At 46.4% G+C, this 21,568-nt stretch overlaps 1 protein-coding gene across 1 annotated transcript; it reads left to right on the top strand.

The window, feature by feature from the left end:
• Positions 1 to 1,460: 1,460 nt before the first annotated feature.
• Positions 1,461 to 21,568, top strand: ALAS1 (5'-aminolevulinate synthase 1). Its single transcript, XM_066596947.1, has 11 exons — positions 1,461 to 1,596; positions 3,489 to 3,698; positions 7,202 to 7,408; positions 7,688 to 7,816; positions 8,278 to 8,500; positions 12,749 to 12,933; positions 13,685 to 13,864; positions 15,887 to 16,051; positions 18,418 to 18,686; positions 19,222 to 19,384; positions 21,258 to 21,568. Exons 2-11 carry the CDS (start codon positions 3,503 to 3,505, stop codon positions 21,416 to 21,418), a joined length of 1,878 nt encoding a protein of 625 aa, XP_066453044.1. The 5' UTR covers positions 1,461 to 1,596; positions 3,489 to 3,502; the 3' UTR covers positions 21,419 to 21,568.

Raw genomic sequence — 21,568 nt, 5'->3', positions numbered from 1 at the left:
GGCGAACCATTACTATTGGGGTCAGTATTACTATAGGGGGCATTAAGGAGGCGCACCATTACTACTGAGGTCACTATTACTATAGGGGACATTAAGGAGGCGCACCATTACTATTGGGGTCACTATTACTGTAGGGGAAATTAAGGAGGCACACCATCACTGCTGACGTCACTATGGGGGACATTAAGGAGGCACAACATTACTATTGGGGTCACTGTTACTATAGGGGACATTAAGGAGGTGCACCATTACTATTGGGGTCACTATTACTATAGGGGACATTAAGGAGGCACAGCATTACTGTTGGGGTCACTATTACTATAGGGGACATTATGGGGCGCAACATTACTATTGAGGTCGCTATTAGTATAGGGGACATTACAGGGGCGCATCATTACTATTGCGGTCACTATTACTATAAGGGACATTAAGGAGGCGCACCATTACTATTGGGGTCACTGTTACTATAGGGGACATTAAGGGGGCACATCATTACTATTGGGGTCACTATTATTATAGGTGACATTAAGGAGGCGCACCATTACTATTGGGGTCACTATTACTATAGGGGACATTAAGGAGGTGCACCATTACTACTGAGGTCACTATTACTATAGGGGTCATTAAGGGGGCACATCATTACTATTGGGGTCACTGTTACTGTAGGGGACATGAAGGAGGCGCACCATTACTATTGGGGTCACTGTTACTATAGGGGACATTAAGGAGGCGCACCATTACTATTGGGGTCACTGTTACTATGGGGGACATTAAGTGGGCACATCCTTACTATTGGGGTCACTATTATTATAGGTGACATTAAGGAGGCGCATCATTACTATTGGGGTCACTGTTACTATAGGGGACACTAAGGAGGCGCACCATTACTATTGGGGTCACTATTACTATAAGGGACATTAAGGGGGCACATGATTACTATTGGGGTCACTATTATTATGGGGGTCATTAAGGAGGCGCATCATTACTATCGCTGGCAATAAGAGGGTGCACTATGACCACTGAAAGGGGGCGCTATTACTACTGGGGCCACTGAGTGATAAAATAGTATGTTCTGATAAGCCACGCCTCTGACCACACCCCTTCTACATCGTTCAGTATTTTTGGTGGTATCCCTACTATCTGATCGCTATTATTTGTGCTGCTGCTATTCCCAGAGCGCTAACGCTAACAATGTGCGCTGCCCGGGCTGTCCGGCTCTCCGTTTTATGCATATCGGGACACTTGTTTGCTCCCAAAGAGATTGATGATTTGCAATGATCTGATAGATTATAACGGCAGGAGACTCCCTCCACCGGATCCGCACGACTGACACGCCCCTTATTGCGCCCCGTACACACCGGGAGCCGCTGTTAGACAGGGGTTAAATGGGAGACTCGGATGAATGACGTCACACGTAGTGGCGCTGTGATTGGTTGGAGAAGGTCATCTTTCTGGAGCTGATTGGTCGGTAGGGTAGAGGGGCATGGACCAATAGGCGCGCCCGTCAGCCGGAAGACCCTTCTTCACCTGGTGACATTGCGGCGCTTGTCACAGATCGCAGGGATTCCCGAGAGCGTCAAGCACCGCATAAGGAGTGTGAGTGACCCGAACACCCGCCTGTAGAGCCCTGCTGGGAGTTGTAGTACCACCGCAGGGGCTGACCGCTGATTGGACCCCTGCAGGGAGGGTCAGAGGGCGCCTCGTACGGCCGCTTCTTTATAGGACTCGTATCTTTTATCAGATTTGTGTTTTTCCCCCACTAAATGTTGGTTAATGGGGGTCTGATAAGGGGTTAATAGGGGGTCTGATAAGGGGTTAATGGGGGGGGGGGGTCTGATAAAGGGTTAATGAGGGGTCTCATAAGGGGTTAATAGAGGGTCTGATAAGGGGTTAATGGGGGGGGGGTCTGATAAAGGGTTAATGAGGGGTCTCATAAGGGGTTAATGTAAGCTCAGTTTTTCCCCCACTGTTCTCTGGCTGAATGATGTATTTAATGTGTGATTTTGGTAAATTATTGGTGTTTCATGCCCTTGGCGCTCACACAGGTGGGTTACAGCAGTGCGGGAGCCCACAGCATGTAAGCGGTGTGTTGCGCCCTCGCTGCCTGCTGACGGTCCCCATACGCTGTCTAGGGGTGTGTACATGCGTAATATGTGCCAAAGTGGTGCCGTGGTGGTTTTTGTACGAGGCACCATTGAAAACAATCTAGAGATTGTTACTGTGTCTTACCTGCGCGAAACCCCCGCATGGAATATGCGCTAGAATACGGTTATGGGGGAATTTTTATTATTTTTTTTAATTTATATTTTTCTCTCTTTATCCCCCGCCCCCCAAAAAATGAAAATAAAAAAACCCGCTTCACTTTTTACGCGTGACATCGCTGTCCGGGGGCTCCGTGTTTTTGGTGGGACAAGTTTGTATTTTTCAGTAATATGATGGAAACTTTTACCACTTTTTTTAGGACATTGTAAGGGGGTGAAATGACAAGAATAATGCGATTCTGCCATCTTTGGGGGATGGGGGGCACACTGCTGCGAATATCACATGAGGGTCGCACGGACCTGCACTAGGACAGCGGGACCAAATGTTCTCTGATTGTATTATTTGTTTGCTCTTCCTGCCGCCGCGGTCGGACGTGTCTTTGCATCGGGGCTGCTTGCAGGGTGATTGTAGCTTCACATCGGTGCCACCTTGGAGGGCAGCGCAAGTTTTTAAAACAAATATTTTATTAATTTTCACAGTGGAAATAAAGTACATTATAAACAAGCATGGAGATTCCGATACAAACAGATGTGCATATCTGGCCACAGTATTGATAAACATTGGATGCAGATTTCCATTATAGCTATGTACTGGGCAGTGCAAGTTTTTAATTACTTTTTTTTTTATTTAATTTTTTTCTTGGCGATGGAGACCAAAAAAGTACAATTCTGGCATTGTGTGACTTGTTGTTACGCCTCCTGCAGGATAATGTGTTGCTCTGCTAGATCAGACATTTCTGGCTGAGGCGATGCTAAATGTTTTCGGCTCGGTGTGTCTGCGCTCTCGTTCCAGTGTGGTGCTAAAGAAACAAAACCGGAGTGAAGTGAAGCACAAAGGCTTCAGGGCTTCGGTCATTTCTACCGGCAGGAAAAATGGAAACTTTTTTTTCTTTCCATTTTGTAGCTCCCACCACAAAACTGCAAAACCCACTATTGTGAAATGGTCCGTATCATGATTTTGGTTCTTTGTCCCCATATGAGACTTGAACTTGCGACTGTTTGATCACTTATACCAAAAATTGCAATAATTTAGTATTGCAGTATATGAACTCTTTGCCAGAATTCTATTAAATCACTTCATAGGCAGAAATACACGACAGCCCTGCCAGCCGAACGGCACCTGGCACTCCCATCACAGATGGGCGACCGGCCATTTAAATGCTGCTGTCAGAATTGAGTTTTATCCTGTGTGACCTGCGGTGATACTGACTCTTGTCTTCCTCATAGATCCAGTGACCACGATGGAAGCGATCGTCCGCCGCTGCCCTTTCCTCTCCAGGGTCTCGCAGACCTTCTTGCAGAAAGCTGGAAAATCTCTGATCTCTTACGCCCAGAACTGCCCTGTGATGATGGCGCCTCGACCCCTGGCCAGTGCCCAGCTGAGCACGTCCGCCGTGCACCACCAGGAGACCAAGGAGACGTCGGGCAGCAATCGCAGTAAGATCAGCAGCCTGTAATGTGCAGAATATCGTCTATAGATGCTGGGGGTAGTAGTTACCATCCATTTAATCATGATAAACAATTGCTTAACTAACAATTCCATGAGGTTCTTGGAATCGCTTTACTAGAATACAAGGCCTCTAGTGACCCTCCATTGTCTTGTGACCACCTCAGGGGCTGCAGCCTCAGTTTATAGTGCCCAGCCCCTATGCCCTGTGTGATTGGCACTTCTCATCTATTACCACCTTATCTGGCCGTGTTGTGATTTTCACCCTTTAACCCTCTGAGCATTGGACTTCTGGAATGTTCTTGCCTTGTTTGCTCACCCTTCACTAAGACTGTAAATGAGAGTGATAAGCGGCCTCACCAGCAGATTACTCTTGGATCACAGTGGGAGTGACACAAAGGTTACATGTCGCCCTGTTATGGCCTCAGCTGAGATCAGGCATGAAAAGTACTAATTCTGTTCGAAAACTCTTAGTAGGTTAGGGCTTAATTAACTTAAAGGGAACCTGTCGCACCCTTTGAGCGCCATAAACTAAGTTATGATGCTCATAGGGCATGTTCCATGGAGTCCGGGGATGGACTTTTTATAGTAACGGCTCCCCATTGCCATGCTGTCATAATGGACGATGGTGCATGGGTAGTGCAGTGGTCTCAAGTCTGCAGATGAAACTGGAGCGCTGGTCATGCGAGTGCACTAGTGCTCCATTCACTGCCAGTGTGACTACAGAGGTACTGCAGTGGGTGCTGCTGGGCTGTTTCTGTCAGTCCAGTTGAAATGAATGGAGTGCTGACCGTGCGTGCTTGGCCACCGCTCCATTCGCTGCGCAGAGGAGAGCGGGACATCAGAGTCCCATTCTTGAGATCAGCAGGGCTCTCAGCGGTGGGACCCCCACCAATCCGCAAGTTATCCCTTATTCTACGGCTATTCTGTGAATGGGGAATAACTTCTAATTGTGCCGCAAACACTATAATGGAGGTGCTGGATTATCAAATGTCCCTGATTGTCAGACTGCTGTAGAAATGTGTGAAGTTGGATTTGATAAAGTAGCAGTTATCTGGTCTGTAAACATCCCTGCTCTTAGATTCCCTTTAATCCAACAGTCTATGTAAATAGAAACGTCTCTAATGCTGCGCCACTGGAGTCCCTGCCCTTCTATGCAAGCTCCACTCTTAGAGCTCATGCCCACGAGCGTCACGGCACACGCCCACGGATTTACGCTGTGGGAGTACTGCAATTAAAAATAATTAATGGAGATCTTCCGTGGCATAAATCCACGGCAAATAGAACATGCCGCGATTTATTTCCCGCTGCGGAAATCTGCGGTAGAATTCCGCATGTGAGCACTGACAGGCAGAAAGATATTAGGTTCAATAGGACCTAATAGCCCCGGAATTCACGCGTGGATTTCCGCTGTGGGAAACGTGGAAGAAATCCGTTCGTGGGCATTCACCCTTGGGCTTCGTCAGTGCGGGACGAATTTGCTGCGGAAGGTCCGCAGTGGGCATTCTGAGGTGGAAATTCTGCAGCAAAAACTGCACCCTTTGTTGCGAAATTGACATGCGGTGCGGATCTTAAATCCACGCCGTGTCCGTTTTTTTCAGTGTTGTGTGTCCTGCAGCTGGTGGATGAAATCTTGTATCTGGCACAGAGCTGCCCCACTTTGTCTCTTGCAATCCTAAACTCTGTAGGGTTAGTGAAGTTCTGCCAGCTGTGTGCAAATTCCTGAGTCCGACCCTTCCTGGCATCGCGCCCGATGAAGTGTGCCAGAGATCAGCATCTCCTTGGCTCTGGATCAGGCTAATCTGTGAACTGCGGTGCACCTGAGCTGTGACAGCGCTGGGGGTAAACCAGTTCTTGGGTTAATATTTCATTCGTTTTTTTTTTTCTTTTGCCTTCCCGAAGCTTCTGCACCTCCCGGGAAGTTCATGGCGTTCTGCGCTTTGTGCTGGTCACTCCGTGTTGCAACAATGTATCTAACGTTCTATTCTAGTTGTTTGGATACAGAGTTGAATGAAGCTCATTTCACGGTTTGTTCAGTCATGTTTCTAGGCCAGGGCAGCACAAGGTAACATGGTAACGGGCCGAAAACACACAGGTCCTTCCAGTTCAGACCCCACAATGTTGATGCAACGAAGGCAAAAAACTCATTGATTTCAATGGGTTTTCACCAAAAAACTGAATTCTTTCCACGTGCTTCCGTTCATTTTTTTATATTAAACAAATGGGGTAGAAGGCGTATTTCCACACATCTGTGTCCGGTTTAAATGTTCTACTTTTCTTTTTCTTTGCAGTTTAACACGTTTTTCAGACATTTTGAGAACAAAAAGTACACGTTTAACATATGAAAACCTACAGCTTTATGCTTCCATGCCCTTCCTATTAGCATATAAAAACAATGCATATGTTGGACATACTAATTGTGGTACAGAGACGCGTGGTATACTACTGTCCTACAGACATAGAGAAGCCGGCACCTCTGAACTAATTTGACCAATTATACCTATGGGCAGAGGCACCCTACCATGAGGCAACACGAGACTGCTGCCTCAGGCGGCAGTTTGCAGGATCCTAGACGGGCAGCACTAAGGTTGCCACCCAGCCATTGAGTCACTGACCCGGAGAGTATTTATTTTTTACCGGCCATATTAATGATCTGTAAGTCAGCTGAGCAGCAACCCAACAAGAACTGAACTTGCTCCATCCACAGCTCCTGGCTAATGGCTGCTGCTGTTGTTATCAGTCTGCGACCCCCTGATCTCTCCCCTCACACCTGTGTTCCTGCACAACTACTAGGGGACAGGTCATAGGTCAGATGGATTACAGTAGTGGTGGCCGCCGGACAGGAGCTGCAGATGGAGAGCGTTCAATGCTTGTTGGGTTGTTGCCCAGCTGGTGGTCCATTAACCCTTTCCAACCCACTGTCTGACGTCTAAAGACATTATGATTTAAGGCTGTACAGCTCCGATGTTGGAAGACGCCCGTCGGAGTTCTCTTACTGTATATTGCCAGCCTCTCTGCTGTCGGAGCCTATCCAACGTGTCACCTCATGCAATACTGGCCCTAGCCAGCATATAGCGCCGTTGTATAACAGCAGAAAAAGAGTAAGCCCACTAGGAAAACCAGGATACAAGTTGGATTGGAAAGGAGCTGCTATAGGGGGTCACTATTACTACTGGAGCTGCTATAGGGGTCACTATTAATAGTGATCCCTTAATGGCCCCAGTAGTACTATTGGGGGTCACTATGACTATGAGGGGCATTATGAAGGATCTGATTACTATAAGGGCACTAAGAGGGACAATATTAATCTGTCACTTCAGACATGTCTTGATTAAAGGCTTGGGGCGCCGCTGCTTATGGATACAAGTGGTAAGTTTTGTAGCAAACCATATGCTTGAATACAGCACTCCGAGGTTTATAGTCCTTTCTACGACTGGCTAATAATTCAGTTATGGAGAACCTACATCAAAAATGTTAATTTTGTCTTTGCCAGATGTTGAGCCTCCAATGACTGCAGCGGCTGCCCCCTCCACTGCGACCCATACACCGGCTGACCACCCTGGAGCTGCCAGCAGCAGTCAGAGTGCCTCAAAGTGCCCCTTCCTGGCTGCTCAGCTGAGTCAGGAGAACAGCAGCGTATTCCGCAAGGCCAGCCTTGCCTTACAGGAGGACGTACACGAAATGCAGAGCCTGAGGAAGGGTATGTACTGCGCCGCAGCGGACCACCACAATGTGCGCCATTGTCTTCAGTTACTTCTTGCAGCACTGAGAGTGGCCATAAATCTGACCGCCATTACTGCTCTTTATAATGTGCTGCTTGTGGCTTTCATCGCTGTTTTCACTCCTTGGCTGCTCCCTCTTTATAGCTGCAGAGATTAATATGTGGCAGTACAACAATGGGCTCGGCTCGCATTCTATTCTCACTGCTTTGTCAGTGGATTACCTTTTATTTGACACCCCTTCCTGTATTGTCTTTCAGATGTGAACTCGTCACCTGCAGTGGAGGCGGCCATGTCTAAACCAAAGCTGCAGAGGAAGATGGGAGTCTTGGAGCAATTCCCAAAGCCTGAGCTGGTGTCTCATCTCCTCCAGGACAACATGCCGAGAGGTAAGTGTCCCCTTCGGCCCTTACTAAAACTCCCAAAGATTAATTAGGACTCTAATAACACTTACAAGTTCTCTGGATGCAGCCCGCAGTGTAAGGAATGGAGGTTTGGGATGTCAAGAATAAATCCGGGATCACCTCTATACATATATATTACAAAAACCTCCATTCTTTACCCTGCAGGTTGTATCCAGAGAACTTAAACCCTGCGATATAGAAATAAGGTTTAATTCCTTTATTGTTCGGCTGCTGAATCCTTCAGTACTAATTAATCATTATTACATAACTGAGCTGGTAAGACGAGCCTGGTGTGTGGACAGGATCACGGTGGGCGTTCTCCACCCCCGAGACAGTATTTACCTTGTAATTAGATTGCACAATACAGCAAGTGAAACCTCTACAGAATAATGTTCAGTGTAATCCTCTATTTATGGCTTTTATATACATTTTTTTCTCTCTTAAAGCTGTGCGCACTTTCCAATACGACCGCTTCTTTGAAAAAAAAATAGAAGAAAAGAAAGAGGATCACACCTACCGCGTCTTCAAGACCGTCAACCGGCGCGCTCAGGTGTTTCCCATGGCTGATGACTATTCGGATTCGCTGATCACTAAGAAGACTGTTTCGGTCTGGTGCAGCAATGATTACCTGGGGATGAGCCGCCATCCGAAAGTAGTCGGAGCCGTCATGTGAGTTTCACTTTTTGGCTTTTCTTGCCCATTTCAACAAGTTTTAAGAAAAATCCTTGAAGTGTTATTCATTAGTCGCCTAGTTATCTGATCCTGGGAAAGCTGGGTGTCACCATTGACGTTTTGGGTTGTACACATACATTCTCCTGTGTCGGGGATCATGAGCCTTCTGCATACATAACAGGTACCAGCTGTCCTTGACAGCTGATGCCCACTAACAGCTGAGATCAGCGTTGTTGTTGTTTTGACAGCGGCATTGAATTGCCCCAATCAGAGTTTGGGGGTTCCAAGCAGCTCCTTCACTGTTTGATTGCTTCAGTTGTCATGGCAGTCCAGAGCCTTCTGAAAGCCCTGAAGGTTGCCATATAGTTATGCCTGTAGTTTGTCCTGATAGAATGCTGGCAGAAATGGCCTGTATTGCAGTATATGGTATAAGTGATCAAATAATTGCAAGTTCAAGTCCCCTATGGGTGTGAAAAATAAGATTATGACTGTACTAAAAGTAAAAAAAAACAAAAAAACAACTTCTCATATTCCAAATTTAAGAAACAAAACCTATTTAGTACTGCCGCATCAGCAAAGGTCAGAGCTTCCAAATTAATGGAATGAACGTCAGCAGAAAAAAATACACCATGCCAAAATTGCACGATATCGCTTATACTTTTTTTATGGGCGCTATAAAAAAATTAAAAATCGAATCACACTTGCGTGCAGATGAGACTTTCATGCGAGTTATTTATATATAGAAATAAACATTGCACTTGCCCATGTGAAAACGCCCTGAAAGTAGCACATCCTGTATGCAAATCATCTGCCTTGAGTCACAGGCCGCCTCAAGATCCCTCTGATTTGGCACATCACTGCCATACCCTCTCCTCCCGCTCGCTGCTTCCCTCGGTATGCACATTGGCGCTGTGTGCCCCTCCAGCCGCGTCTTCCCAGCGCATGCACAGTGAAGCAAGGCGTGTATCTAAACTTTACAGGCACTCTGCGCCTGTATCAGAAGACCTGACCGGAGGGGCAGACTACCCCCTCAAGACTTTAGCGCTGACATGCATACATGGTGAGGTGACGAGTGGGCGTAGGGGACGGGTTATGACAGGGACGTGCTGATTTTGGAGGTCTTATGGTGTCGCCCTTTTTGACTCAAGGCGGATTGTTTGTGTAGCGGGCGCACTACTTTCAAAAGTAAGAATTTCTGCTAATGGGCCTCCGGGGTAAAAGCACGTGTGCTCTGCTTGTCATACTTAACGCTGTCTATGGTGGATTGAAAGGAATCCTTTAGGTAACAGGTTCCCTTTAAGACTAAATCCATAACTTCATTGCATGATGACCATTTCTGTACTGTAGCTGCTCATCTCGGCATGTGACCTATAAAATAGGGTGACTAGCTGATATATCCAGCCGCGCCCGAGTTAATTTGATACAGGTGTTTACGTGTTGTTTGCATGGAAAATTTTATGAAGTGGTGATTACTTTAGAGGAACCGAGGAATAAAATATGTATACGCATAGTGGAGCGTTAGATTCTCCACAGGCTGCATGTACCGATGTCCCTCTGCTGAATGTGCCATCCCTCCTACTCTCCTCATGTAGGAACTAAAGAATGCTCTCGCCAAACTTCACGCTTGTACAACACGAGAAGTTATATAACATAGGGGTGCACTTGGCATTAAATAATCGAGTTGTGACCCCCTTTTACTTTTCCTATATAGGAACTAAAGGATGGTTGCGCTAAATTTTAGGTTTGTATGAAACTGGGAAGTTAGAGAATTAGATTAGGTATATTACACAGGGGTGCAATACTTTTGCACTTAGCATTGAATTTTCAAATTGTGACCGCTTTACTTTTCCTATTTAAAACCTAAAGAATGGTCGTGCCAAATTTCATGTTTGTACGACACCGGGAAGTTACATTATGCAGGGGCGCCAATACTTTTGCACTTAGCATTGAATAATCGAGTTGCGACCCCTTTACTTTTCCTATATAGGACCTAAAGAATGTTTGTGCCAAATTTCACATTTGTCCAACACTGGGAAGTTAGAGAATTAGTGGCGAGTCTGTGAGTGAGGGCTATAATATGTATGTATGTGTATGTATATATGTGATAGATGGATATGAAAATTTTAAAAAAATAATTTTTATTCTCCTGCGGGGCTCTGAGCCAGGGCCACACAGTACACTGCAGTAGTTCCTCCATCCACATCAGATAAAGGGGTGATAATGTTACAGTCTGACCTGAATCTGATTATTATTGGGGCCGCTGGATTTGGGTCAGTCTCGCTGCCTCTTGTAATTTCCTCTCGTCTTTCACGGCCCCAGTTAGATAAACGTCCTTTCGTAAAGCGCCCACTGCGTTTATATAAGTGACGTCCGCCGCAGAGTCTTGTTTATAGTCCGTGATACAAAGGCCATGGTTGCATAAAGACACAATTTTGTGGAGGCGGAGGTAATGTGTGCCATGACCCAGATAGAAGCCAGGCTTCACTTTACCACTAAGAAGTCTAAGGCCCAATGTCCACGTGCGCATTTGATTTATTAAATCTGCAGCTCTAGCCGCCCATAGGAAACAATGGGGCGTCCGCAACGAAAGTAAACCCTGCGGGTTTGATTTTTAGGCGCTTTGTGGATGCCCCACGTGGATCTAAAATCGCAGCATGCTCTATTTTATCGCGGATCACATGTGGATGTGGCTCCATTCATCTTTTTGCGATCACCCGCAAGCCATTAAAAGTCAATTTTAGGCCGGCTGCACACGGCCGTGACGGGCTCCGCCGCGGAATATTCCGCGACGAAGCCCGTCACGGCGCCCCCCAGAGACCCCATACTTACCAGCGGATCCGGCGTTCTCGCTCCCGCATGATGCTTCCCCAGCCACCACGTCACATGACGCGGCGGTGGTAGGCGGGGAAGCTTTTTCACGCTATCTTCCGCTGTGCTACAACGGAAGATAGCGTGAACGGACGGCTTTCATTGACTGCAATGGGAGCCGGCCGCGGGTAAACCCGCGACAAATAAAGCATGCCGTGGGTGAGGACGGGAATTCCGCACCGTGAGCATTGTGCTATTAGGTTCAATAGAACCTAATAGCTGCGGGCAACGCAGCGGATTTTCGCCGCGAATTACGCGTCGGAAATCCGTTCGTGGTAAGGAGGCCTTAAGATGATCCGCTGCGGATATCCGCATTGAAAATCTGCGCTTGCCGTGGACATTTGGCTTAATAGCCTGGATAATTGCTTAACCCCTTCGGGACCACAATACGGCCTTTTTTTTTTTTTTTTTTTTTGTTTTTTTTTTATTACTGACCTCACAAATGGGCTTTCAATCTGCACATCTTAGCAAGGCGGTGGCTTAGCTGACTGACATCCAGGCTTCTGCTCTAACCACCGGGAGCAGAGAAACCGCAGATCCTGTCAGTTTAACCCCTTACATGCCGCAATCAATAGCGGCATGTGAGCAGATGGGGGGTAGGAGGGGGGGGGGGGTGTCTCTGTCTGTCTGCCATTGACACCCCACAGTGCCATCGTAAGGTACCAATGGGTTCCCATGGCAGCCAGAAGTATGACAAGTGTCCATGTCTGCCATTTAACTCTGTCTATTAGGCTCCAGCACAGTCTAATAGGCTGGTGTCATAGGCTTAGTAGAATGCACTATAAGTAATGCAATGTACTATCTCAGCGATTTGACTGATTTGCATCTTCAGGGACCTAAAAATAGTGTCAGAGTTCAATAAAGTTTTAAAGGGGAAAAAAAATAGTTTACAAAAAATGAAGCTATTTTTTTTTTTTCTTCCAGAAAAGCATGTTTTAATGGATAAAATACTGAAATTAGAAATATAAAATCTATAGCTAGATGTATAATGGTATTACTACGCCTTGTAACAACCTGCACAATGAAAATCTTTTGCTTATCAAGTTTATAAACTTGGTATCACAATAGATGTGGTGATCCAGATAAGCCTTATTCTAGTAAAGTGGAAGCCCCACAGTAGCCATCTGTCACTGACTAGTAAAACGTTGGGCAAGTGATATGTGCCAAGCAATGAGGAAGTTTGTATGAGGTAAAGCCTCCACGCCTCCAGCCGCAGGGTGACCTTTGTGCCGCAGTCCGCTTGTGTAAAGATTACATGAAGCCTTTGGAAAGTTACCTAATTAAGGATTAGTTTATGAAGTTCCCCTTTTAAATGTGTGCAGCGCTTGCTCCACCCTCCCTCGGCCTGAACCGCTCGTCTCTTGTATGTTTCTATAGGGAGACCCTGAAACAACATGGCGCTGGAGCGGGTGGCACCAGGAACATCTCGGGGACAAGTAAGTTCCATGTGGAGCTGGAGAATGAATTGGCCGACCTGCACGGTAAAGATGCCGCTCTGCTGTTCTCCTCCTGCTTCGTGGCGAATGACTCCACTCTCTTCACGCTGGCTAAAATGCTGCCCGGTAAGTGACTGCGGTGGGGTAAGTTCTGACTAGATGCTCAGTGTGTCCATTGTACTCTTCCAGGCAGGTCTAAGAGTCACCATCTTGGTTGGGTTCCTGCAGCTCTAGAGCGTGACATCCATCTGTCTGGGGTGATACTATAAGGCTCAGCATGGGCTGAAGGCCTCGGTTGGCTGGAGAGCTGCTGGTCGCTGGCTCTTGGCATTGTATAACAGGACGGGAGTGTAATATTCAACCAGGAGATTATGAAATATCAGCCTTGTGTGAGCTATTATACCTTTCCAGTGATGTGCTGCCAATATCTGCTGTCAGCCTACTGGATTAAAGGGGTTTTGGCTCAGTGCTTTTTAAGGGTCAGTAACCTACATGCCTTGGACGTTATGTTGCTGCTGGAGCGTTCTAAGAGCTGTGTCTGATATCAGTCACATATGATGTAAATGACTCTGAAGATTATATCGGCACTGGAGCATTATAAGATGAAAGGCTGATACCAGTCACATATCATTACTGGAGTATTATAAGGGGAGCAGCTGATATGTGACTAATATCTCCGGTGTTGAGAACCTTTTATATTGTGATATAGAGTATTGATCACAGTCAGGGAGGCTTCTACAGCGATCCCATTGAAAGACACACTTTTAAAAGGCTGATAACAGGGAGCTGTAGACTGCAGTTACCTCTGCTCATGTGTATCTAGGAATGTATTGATGAGCTGAATGCTGACCTCTGACTTTAAATCCTGATCGTACAGGTTGTGAGATTTACTCTGATGCTGGTAACCACGCCTCTATGATCCAGGGGATCCGGAACAGCCGCGTGCCCAAGTACGTCTTTCGCCATAATGACGTCTCTCATCTCCGGGAGCTGCTGAAGAATTCCGACCCCTCCGTTCCCAAGATTGTGGCGTTTGAGACTGTGCATTCCATGGACGGTGAGCGATTTACATTTTATTACCCTTTACACAAACATTCTGCAACCTCGTAAATGTGTTTCTTTATTGCCAGCAAGCAGCAATCATGGTGACTATAGGCCCTTTTACACGCAACAATTATCACTCAAAATTCGTTCAAACGGCCGAAAGTGAGCAATAATCGTTACATGTTAACTCGGGCAGTCGTGCACTAGTCATTCAGCTGTGGTTTGGAGCCGTTCAGTATCAGGTCGTTGATAAATATATTAAACAGAATGGGGACTGATAGAGGGACTGCACAGTAAAATATCGATATTAACAGATCATACGACCTTATACAAGATAATTAATGCAATGGAGGACAATGTGCAAGCATGCTTGGCTGAGCAAACAACTCGGGGAGGGGGGGGAATGTAGGCGATTTAAAGCCATTATCTGCACATGTAATTGTATTAAAAAATGTCGGCAGTTCATTCAGTCATGCGGTTGTTTAAGCGATAATCGTAGCGTGTAAAAGGACCTTTAATTTGGCGCATCTTTAGACACTTTAAGTTCATACAGCCTATTGGTTGGCCAGAATTTAGGAGCATGTGCAAACTATTAACCTAACCTCTGGCTAGATCAGTAGTAGTTGGATGGAGGTCCCAAGCAGAAGACCCCCTTTCATCAGCTGATCATCAGACATTGTCACCAGCAGTCAGCACATATAGTAGAAGTGCTAGAAAATCAATGCGAGTTCTGTGCTGCCCCTCCCTTTTTACTGCTCCTCTCCTAAGTAGGACTGGATGTCACGCCTTGGCTTGGAGAGGAGCAGGAAATGCTGTAGCTGCGCAGCTCTCCCATTGATGACTGTTTGGCCCGCTTCACTGACGGTGGGCTGGCTGATTTGCTGACTGACCTGGCAAACCCAACCCACGCGCACCCCCCCCCCCCCCCATGTCTATCAGTTACTGATGATCTATCCAGAGGATAGATCATCTGTTGAAAAAGGAAGAAAAGCCCTTAAGTTACAAATCTTTCTAAGTCACACCCCACCCCCCTTGAGAAGCGAAATGCATGTGTTCCATAAGTAGGTATGGATACTACATAATGTGTGATACTACATAATGCGGTAAGTCTAGTTGCAATCGCATTAGTAAATCTACCCCCTACGTTTCCATCCTGTAACGGCAAACTGAGACCTTGAAAATGGCAAGGAGTAAAGGAAATTGTGGAACTTTATGCATCAGTTACATAACACTTGCACAACTTTCTTTCCTGTGTGCACAATTGCTCCATGTTAGTAAATTGACAACCGGGGATTATAGTCTACATGTAGATATGATTCACACAGCAGGAAGTGCGACCATATATTGGTCATCAGTCTGTGCTGTAACTTCAGTGGAGCTGCTGTCGTCCTGTAGACTACATGCGGTGGTCCCGCTTAGAAATCAAAGGCTAAACTGGATGGACGTAATGACTAATGCCCCTTTTACATGAACGAGTCTCACAATGAGCACGCGAGTGTCGTCACCGCTAGTTGTTGGCGCTCTTGCTGAATGTTTAGACAGTCGATCACTGCTGAGAATTGCTAAGTCCTCGTTCAGCGCTTCACATTCCTATGTTACACACTAAGCGGGGAGCGTTTAGACATAACGAGAAATAAGCGATTTCTATGCAGGCTTAAACTGAGCGACAAATGAAAAGTGCGCAATGGCTTTGCGTTTAGACGTAACTGTTATTGTGCAAATTTCATAATTTTGAGCAACAATCATTACGTATAAACCTTAACATACTATGTCACTCATTCTGGGTCAGGTGGTGTAACTTATGCAAATATTAAATGAAGTATATTTAAAGGGGAAATCCACTATTGCCACTTCCACACATCTGGTGCCGCTCGGGGGATGAGTGCTCCCTTTATAGTTTAATTGTTTCTGTTTAATGGATTTCTTGCCTCATTGGATGGTTTGTTTGAGGAGCGTAAAACATGTTCTTATAAAACTGTTTCCTTCTTCCTTGTCTCCTTACATCTGTTCTGAGGTGTTAATGATTCTTTTGCAGGTGCCGTCTGCCCCCTGGAGGAGATGTGCGATGTAGCGCACGAATATGGAGCCATCACATTTGTGGATGAAGTGCATGCGGTCGGGTTATATGGCGCCCAGGGCGGCGGGATTGGAGATCGTGATGGAGTCATGAATAAGATGGATATTATCTCTGGCACTCTGGGTAAGTGTTGCATTAGTTTTAGCACCCACCCATCTCCTCCTTATCAGGTGTGTACTTTATAGTTATTTGATGGAATAGAATGCTAGTACTTCATTGTAGACTGACACACAGGTAAAGCATCAGTAGCAGGGAGTACAGTACAGGTGGATGAGTTATCACCCTGAACATGTTGCTGATGAGATGAATAAACTTGTATCCAGTGTAAGCAAACTCTGAAGTATTGGGTCAAAAAAGTGCTTAAAGAGCAAAAAGTAGGTGAAATATAATAAAATGCCCCCACCTGAATTTACAGGTTATGCTGATCTCAATAGTGGTCCCTTCGCTCTAGATACACAATGCTTCTTCTAGGTAAAGTGCCAGGGCAGTTGAAAGATGTAAGGCTACGGAGTTGGTAACTACTAGTTTAGATTCAGCTAGATAGTAACGACTGGTCAAAGCCGATTGGTTTGTTTTATAACAACTGGTTTAACTGGTTAGATACGTTTCTACCGTATAACCGGCTCTTCGGGAACTCGCTTATATCTAGTTATTAGTTCCAACCGAATAGACTGGTTAAGGACCTATTGCTTTAGTCCCTAAAGAAAGGTGAAGGAATAAATGATAGCCCCCCCCCCCCCCAACTGTCACGACAAGCTGCTTTACATGGGGATCAAATCCATAAGAATCTATTTTTTAAAGATAAGTCCCATTAAAATAGACTAGTTCACCCTCAGTTTGGGCGATGGTCCCAAGCTGGCAAAGATAGGGAACCAGAGCAATACAAGGAAACTCAATGGTTTCCAGGCTCAAATACCAAGTGGGCCAAAATATTTAAAGGTGCCACCTTCAACTGCCTTGCTGTCAAAAAAAGGGGGACAGACTAAATAACAAAACTGGTTGAGAAAGTTTGTGGTGAGGTTCACCGAAGTAATAAAGCAGCAGACAAAGCCTATAGTCTCCAGTTGCACAATTAAAAAAAATGTTTTGGCCTTCACCACTTTGACCTGAGGGAGACGCGCCACATGTTATTTGTTTTGTCTTTAGAGCCTTTACTTTTAAACACTACAATAGTGTTTCCCAACCTTTTCAGCCTTGGGAAAAAATTTTTACGATGCGGCACCCCTACCAATATGGGGTGCGGTTAGGGGCGTGGTTAAGGGCGTGGCTTATTACAACATATGATTTTTTTACCTCCATCCATATAAGCTGTTTAAAAAAACAAACAAAAAAAAAACACACACACAAAAGGAAGAGCGCTGGATGGGCTTTTGATATACATTATATTTAAAATTAACATGCTGCGAAATTAAATCCCGCACTACATGTCATTATCCACACGGGTTTTGTGCAGATTGCTTCCACTTTGCTGCTATAGCTACTATAGATTCCATAACTAATCTGCCCCATGTAGTAATAGTTTTCCCACCCCCATATTGGTGGCCCCAGTATTAAAAGCGACCCCCTTAATTGGTGGCCCCGGTAGTAAAAGCAACCCCCTAAATAGGCGACCCCTATTGCGGCCCCGGCAGTAATAGGCGACCCCTATTGCGGCCCCGGCAGTAATAGGCGAACCCCCTATAGCGGCCCCAATAGTTATAGCGACTCTACAGTAGCCCCAGCAATATTACCCCTCCCCAGTAATAACAGGCACTGGTGTATCTTGATGCTTTTTGCTTGGGCTGGAAGTTTCCCTCCAGGGCAGGCCAAAAGCCATACAGTGTGAATCCCTTGGCTGGTCGAGACACCGAGGTCTGCAGTGAGCTACACGCCAGCAAGTGTAGCTGTCACTCACCCCTGGGGTCTGCGTGCTGCTGTCGCCGCTCCAGCGCTGACCTCGGCCCTCTGCCCGCTCCCCTTGTTCTGACTCTCTCCCCCCCTCTCTCCCCCCCTCTCTCCCCCCCTCTCTCCCCCCTCTCTCCCCCCTCTCTCCCCAAAGCAGTATTATGTCGACACCCCTAACTTGACCATGCATGGCTGCAAGAGGACACGCTGGTAAGTAACTGAGCTGCGGAGGGCACGGCGAGCACACCTAATGACAGCCAATCCAGAGGTAGGGGTGTGACAGGGCCGTTCCTCTATCTAAGCCCAATCGCACCCCTACCTTCCGACGTGATTTCCAGCCAGAGAGCCGTGGCACCCCTGGCAGCCTCTCGCGGCGCCCCGGTTGGGAATCACTGCACTACGAAATAAGTTATATTTTAATAGAATCACGCAGTGAAAATAGGTCTCAGATTAGATTCTACTGTCACAGTAAAAGGAACTCTGCAGTATTAGGGCTTTCATTTCACTGGCAGCAAGTGGAGATCTTGAAAAAATAAGAAAGCTAAATGTCTTTGCAGGAAGTTGTAGATCTTTCCATTCACCACTCGGTATCTTTTCCTCACCAGGTAAAGCATTTGGCTGCGTCGGTGGTTACATCGCCAGTACCAGTGCCCTGATAGACACCGTCCGCTCCTACGCTGCCGGCTTCATCTTCACCACATCTTTACCGCCCATGCTGCTGGCTGGAGCTATGGCGTCTGTGCAGGTGCTGAAGAGTGAAGAGGGGCAGATTCTGAGGCGCCAGCACCAGCGGAACGTCAAGCTTCTGCGGCAGATGCTGATGGACGCCGGCCTCCCCGTGGTGCACTGCCCCAGCCACATCATTCCCATCAGGGTGAGTACTGCGCTGGCATCACGTGTTGGAGGAGCTGGTGCGGCTGGGCACACTAGGGTGGAGCTGAGGATTGCACAACCTGGTACTTCCCACATGATCCTGATCAAGGGATGCGATGTAATACCGCAGAAGGGTAATTACTGGTTGTTAGTATCGGTCTTGGATTTGATAATCCACACTGAGCGTAAGGGCTCACTCACATGGGCATATGTGTCCTGCATGTTAAAGTGCCTAAAATACTAGGTACACAGCAGATACATGTGTACGAGCGTATTTTCTGCATATGCTAAATCCCCATAGCCTATATTGACCTGATATATATGCCAGATTATTGGACAGCCATGGAAGTAAGGGTAGAGAACCTCCAATGTTACTGCCCATTCTGCAGCTACATTAGAAGTGCATTATATGTTGTGTCCTCAAGTCTCGTTAGATTGTCAGCTCTTGTGATCAGTGTCCCCTCTAAAGATGCTGCTGTATGATGACCACATTATGCCTGCAGTCGCCCTTAATCTTCCATTCTCTTCCCTACCAGGTGGCAGACGCTGCCAAAAATACAGAGATTTGCGACCAACTGATGAGTAAATACGATATTTACGTACAAGCAATTAATTATCCCACGGTCCCACATGGAGAGGAGCTGCTGAGGATCGCACCCACCCCGCACCACACACCCCAGATGATGAGCTACTTCCTAGGTATGTGCCAATACTAGAAGCTGCAGGGATGGGAGGGTCGCTGGATTGCAATGCCCCACCCGAGTCTAGGCAATGTAGCAGGAAGATGGGGGGGGGAAGGGAATGAATCAGGTGTAAAGTGCCCAACAGCCGTCCCATGGACTACTTGCTGCCAGCCATTGCTCCTGCCTTTTACACAAGAGCCATAGTCCCAGTGAATAAAGGTGGAGTGGGATTGGATCGCTGCATTCACAGTAAATGGGAGTCAGGCAAACATTGGTGCCGTTCAACTCCTCATTTAAAGATGTTGTGCCAAGTTATAAAGTTCTCTATCCACAAGATAGGGGATAACTTTGATTGGCGGGGGTCTGACTGCTGGGATCCCCACCAGTTCCAGGAACGAAGGTCCTGAAGATCCCCACTTCAATGGCGCAGACATCACAAGTGCGTAATGGTGCTCTATTCATTTCAATAGGAGTGTTTGAAATTGCCAGTCAGGCGCGTGGCGATCTCCGGTGCTCCCATTAAACTGAATAGACTGGCGGCTCACATGTATCTTCTGTTCCATTCCTGTCAGGACCTTTTTGGATTCGCAGTGGTTGGACGATATGTCATGGGTATCCACTAGCCTGTAAAGGCACAACCCCTTTTAAAGGGGTTGTCCAGTGTTAGAAAAATCTAACTGCTTGCTTTCAAACACAGCGCCATCCTTGTCTGTGGAATGTCTGGTATTGTAGCTCGGCTCCTATTCACTTCAATGGAGCTTGGCTGTAATACCATGCACAACCCTATGGACATGGGTGGCGCTGTGTTAGGGAAAAAAGCGGCTGTGTTTTTCTAATCCTGGACCACCCCTTTAAAGTAGTATTCAGCTTTTTCTTAAAAGACAGCCCTTTAAACTTCTAGGGTATGCTCCCACATGGTGGATTTTCTATAGGAAGCGCTCACTTCTGGTGCAGATCTGCAGCAGATTCTGTCTTGGGCTTTTTGCACATGGACAACCTTTTTTTTTTTTTTTTTTTTTTTTTTTTTTGGAGAATTGGGTGGAAGTGGAACCCATTCAAATAATTGGATGCATTCATGTGGGCTTCTGTTTTTTACTCTGACTTTTTGTCCAAGTTGAAGAAGAAGAATCTCAATAAGTCCTATTGTCCAATTTTTGAATGAAAATGACTCCTGTAGGAGTGTGGTGTCCCGCACCTTGGTGGGATGTCTGTGTACTCTCCGATGTGTTGTGCCCAAGGATCTCGGGTGCAGCTTCTTAAGTCCATGTGCTAGTAGCCTTATGAACCCGCCCTTAGTCTTTTGTCTCCACCCTGGCTGTACGGGCGACCTGTTGGTGTATTGATCAGCTTGGGGTCAGAACACGTTTGTGTAGCTGTGAGTTTAGTTCAGTAGATTGTTTACGCTGATACCTTGTGACGAACCTTCAGCTGTGTGAGCAGGTTTAGGTCGACAAATCTCCCTTTGCTTCCATTTAAAAGGCAAAAAATGTATTATTCCTATCGTAACTTTAGGCTATGTAAATCTAGAAGAGACCGGCAGTCTGCGTTATGTTTGACAGTGATTAAATTTGGCGCATCTCGCTGCGCTTTAGGCACTCTCCTCTTGTCATATCTTGGTTGGCTTAAGTTACACCGATTAGTTTGTGCAAAAAAAAGCGCACTAATAATTGACACGGACTCCACTTGGCCACGCCCCTTTTCGAGACGGTCAAGTGAGACCTAAAAAGGGTCTGAAGTTTTGGTGCAGAAAAAAACAGTTTTCTGGTGCAGTCTGATTACTAAGTTTTCCAATAGACCAGCAAGCAGAGATCTTGAAGGTGATTATGCAGAAACTGCTCAGTGAATGAGGTCCGAGTTCCAGAAGTTGCAATAACCTCTTTGTCCCACAGAGAAGCTGCTGATCACCTGGAAGGAGGTGGGTCTGGACCTGAAGCCACACTCCACCGCAGAATGCAACTTCTGCCGGCAGCCGCTGCATTTCGAGGTGATGAGTGAACGCGAGAAATCCTACTTCTCTGGTCTAAGTAAAGTGGTATCGGTGAGCGCCTGACGCAGGTCCCTGGTGGTCATGTGGTGCTGGAGTCCATAGTTCTAAGGTTTTATGTCGCACATTATGTAGTACGTTCACCATTGTTCTTAATATGAATATCGTATCTGCCAATGGTCGCTGGTTATTAAATATATATTTCGTACGGTTAAA

The sequence above is a fragment of the Eleutherodactylus coqui genome, chromosome 3 (assembly GCF_035609145.1).
Source record: "Eleutherodactylus coqui strain aEleCoq1 chromosome 3, aEleCoq1.hap1, whole genome shotgun sequence".
NCBI classification, from domain to species: domain Eukaryota; kingdom Metazoa; phylum Chordata; class Amphibia; order Anura; family Eleutherodactylidae; genus Eleutherodactylus; species Eleutherodactylus coqui.
Note: the sequence above shows the minus strand (reverse complement) of the source record. Positions and strands in the feature narration are given on the sequence as shown.

Coding starts and splice junctions, on each gene's coding strand:
- ALAS1 (XM_066596947.1), top strand. CDS start 3,503: ATGGAAGCGATCGTCCGCCGCTGCCCTTTCCTCTCCAGGGTCTCGCAG. Junction 7,817..8,277: donor CCAGGACAACATGCCGAGAG/GTAAGTGTCCCC, acceptor TCTCTCTTAAAG/CTGTGCGCACTTTCCAATAC. Junction 16,052..18,417: donor TATTATCTCTGGCACTCTGG/GTAAGTGTTGCA, acceptor TTTCCTCACCAG/GTAAAGCATTTGGCTGCGTC.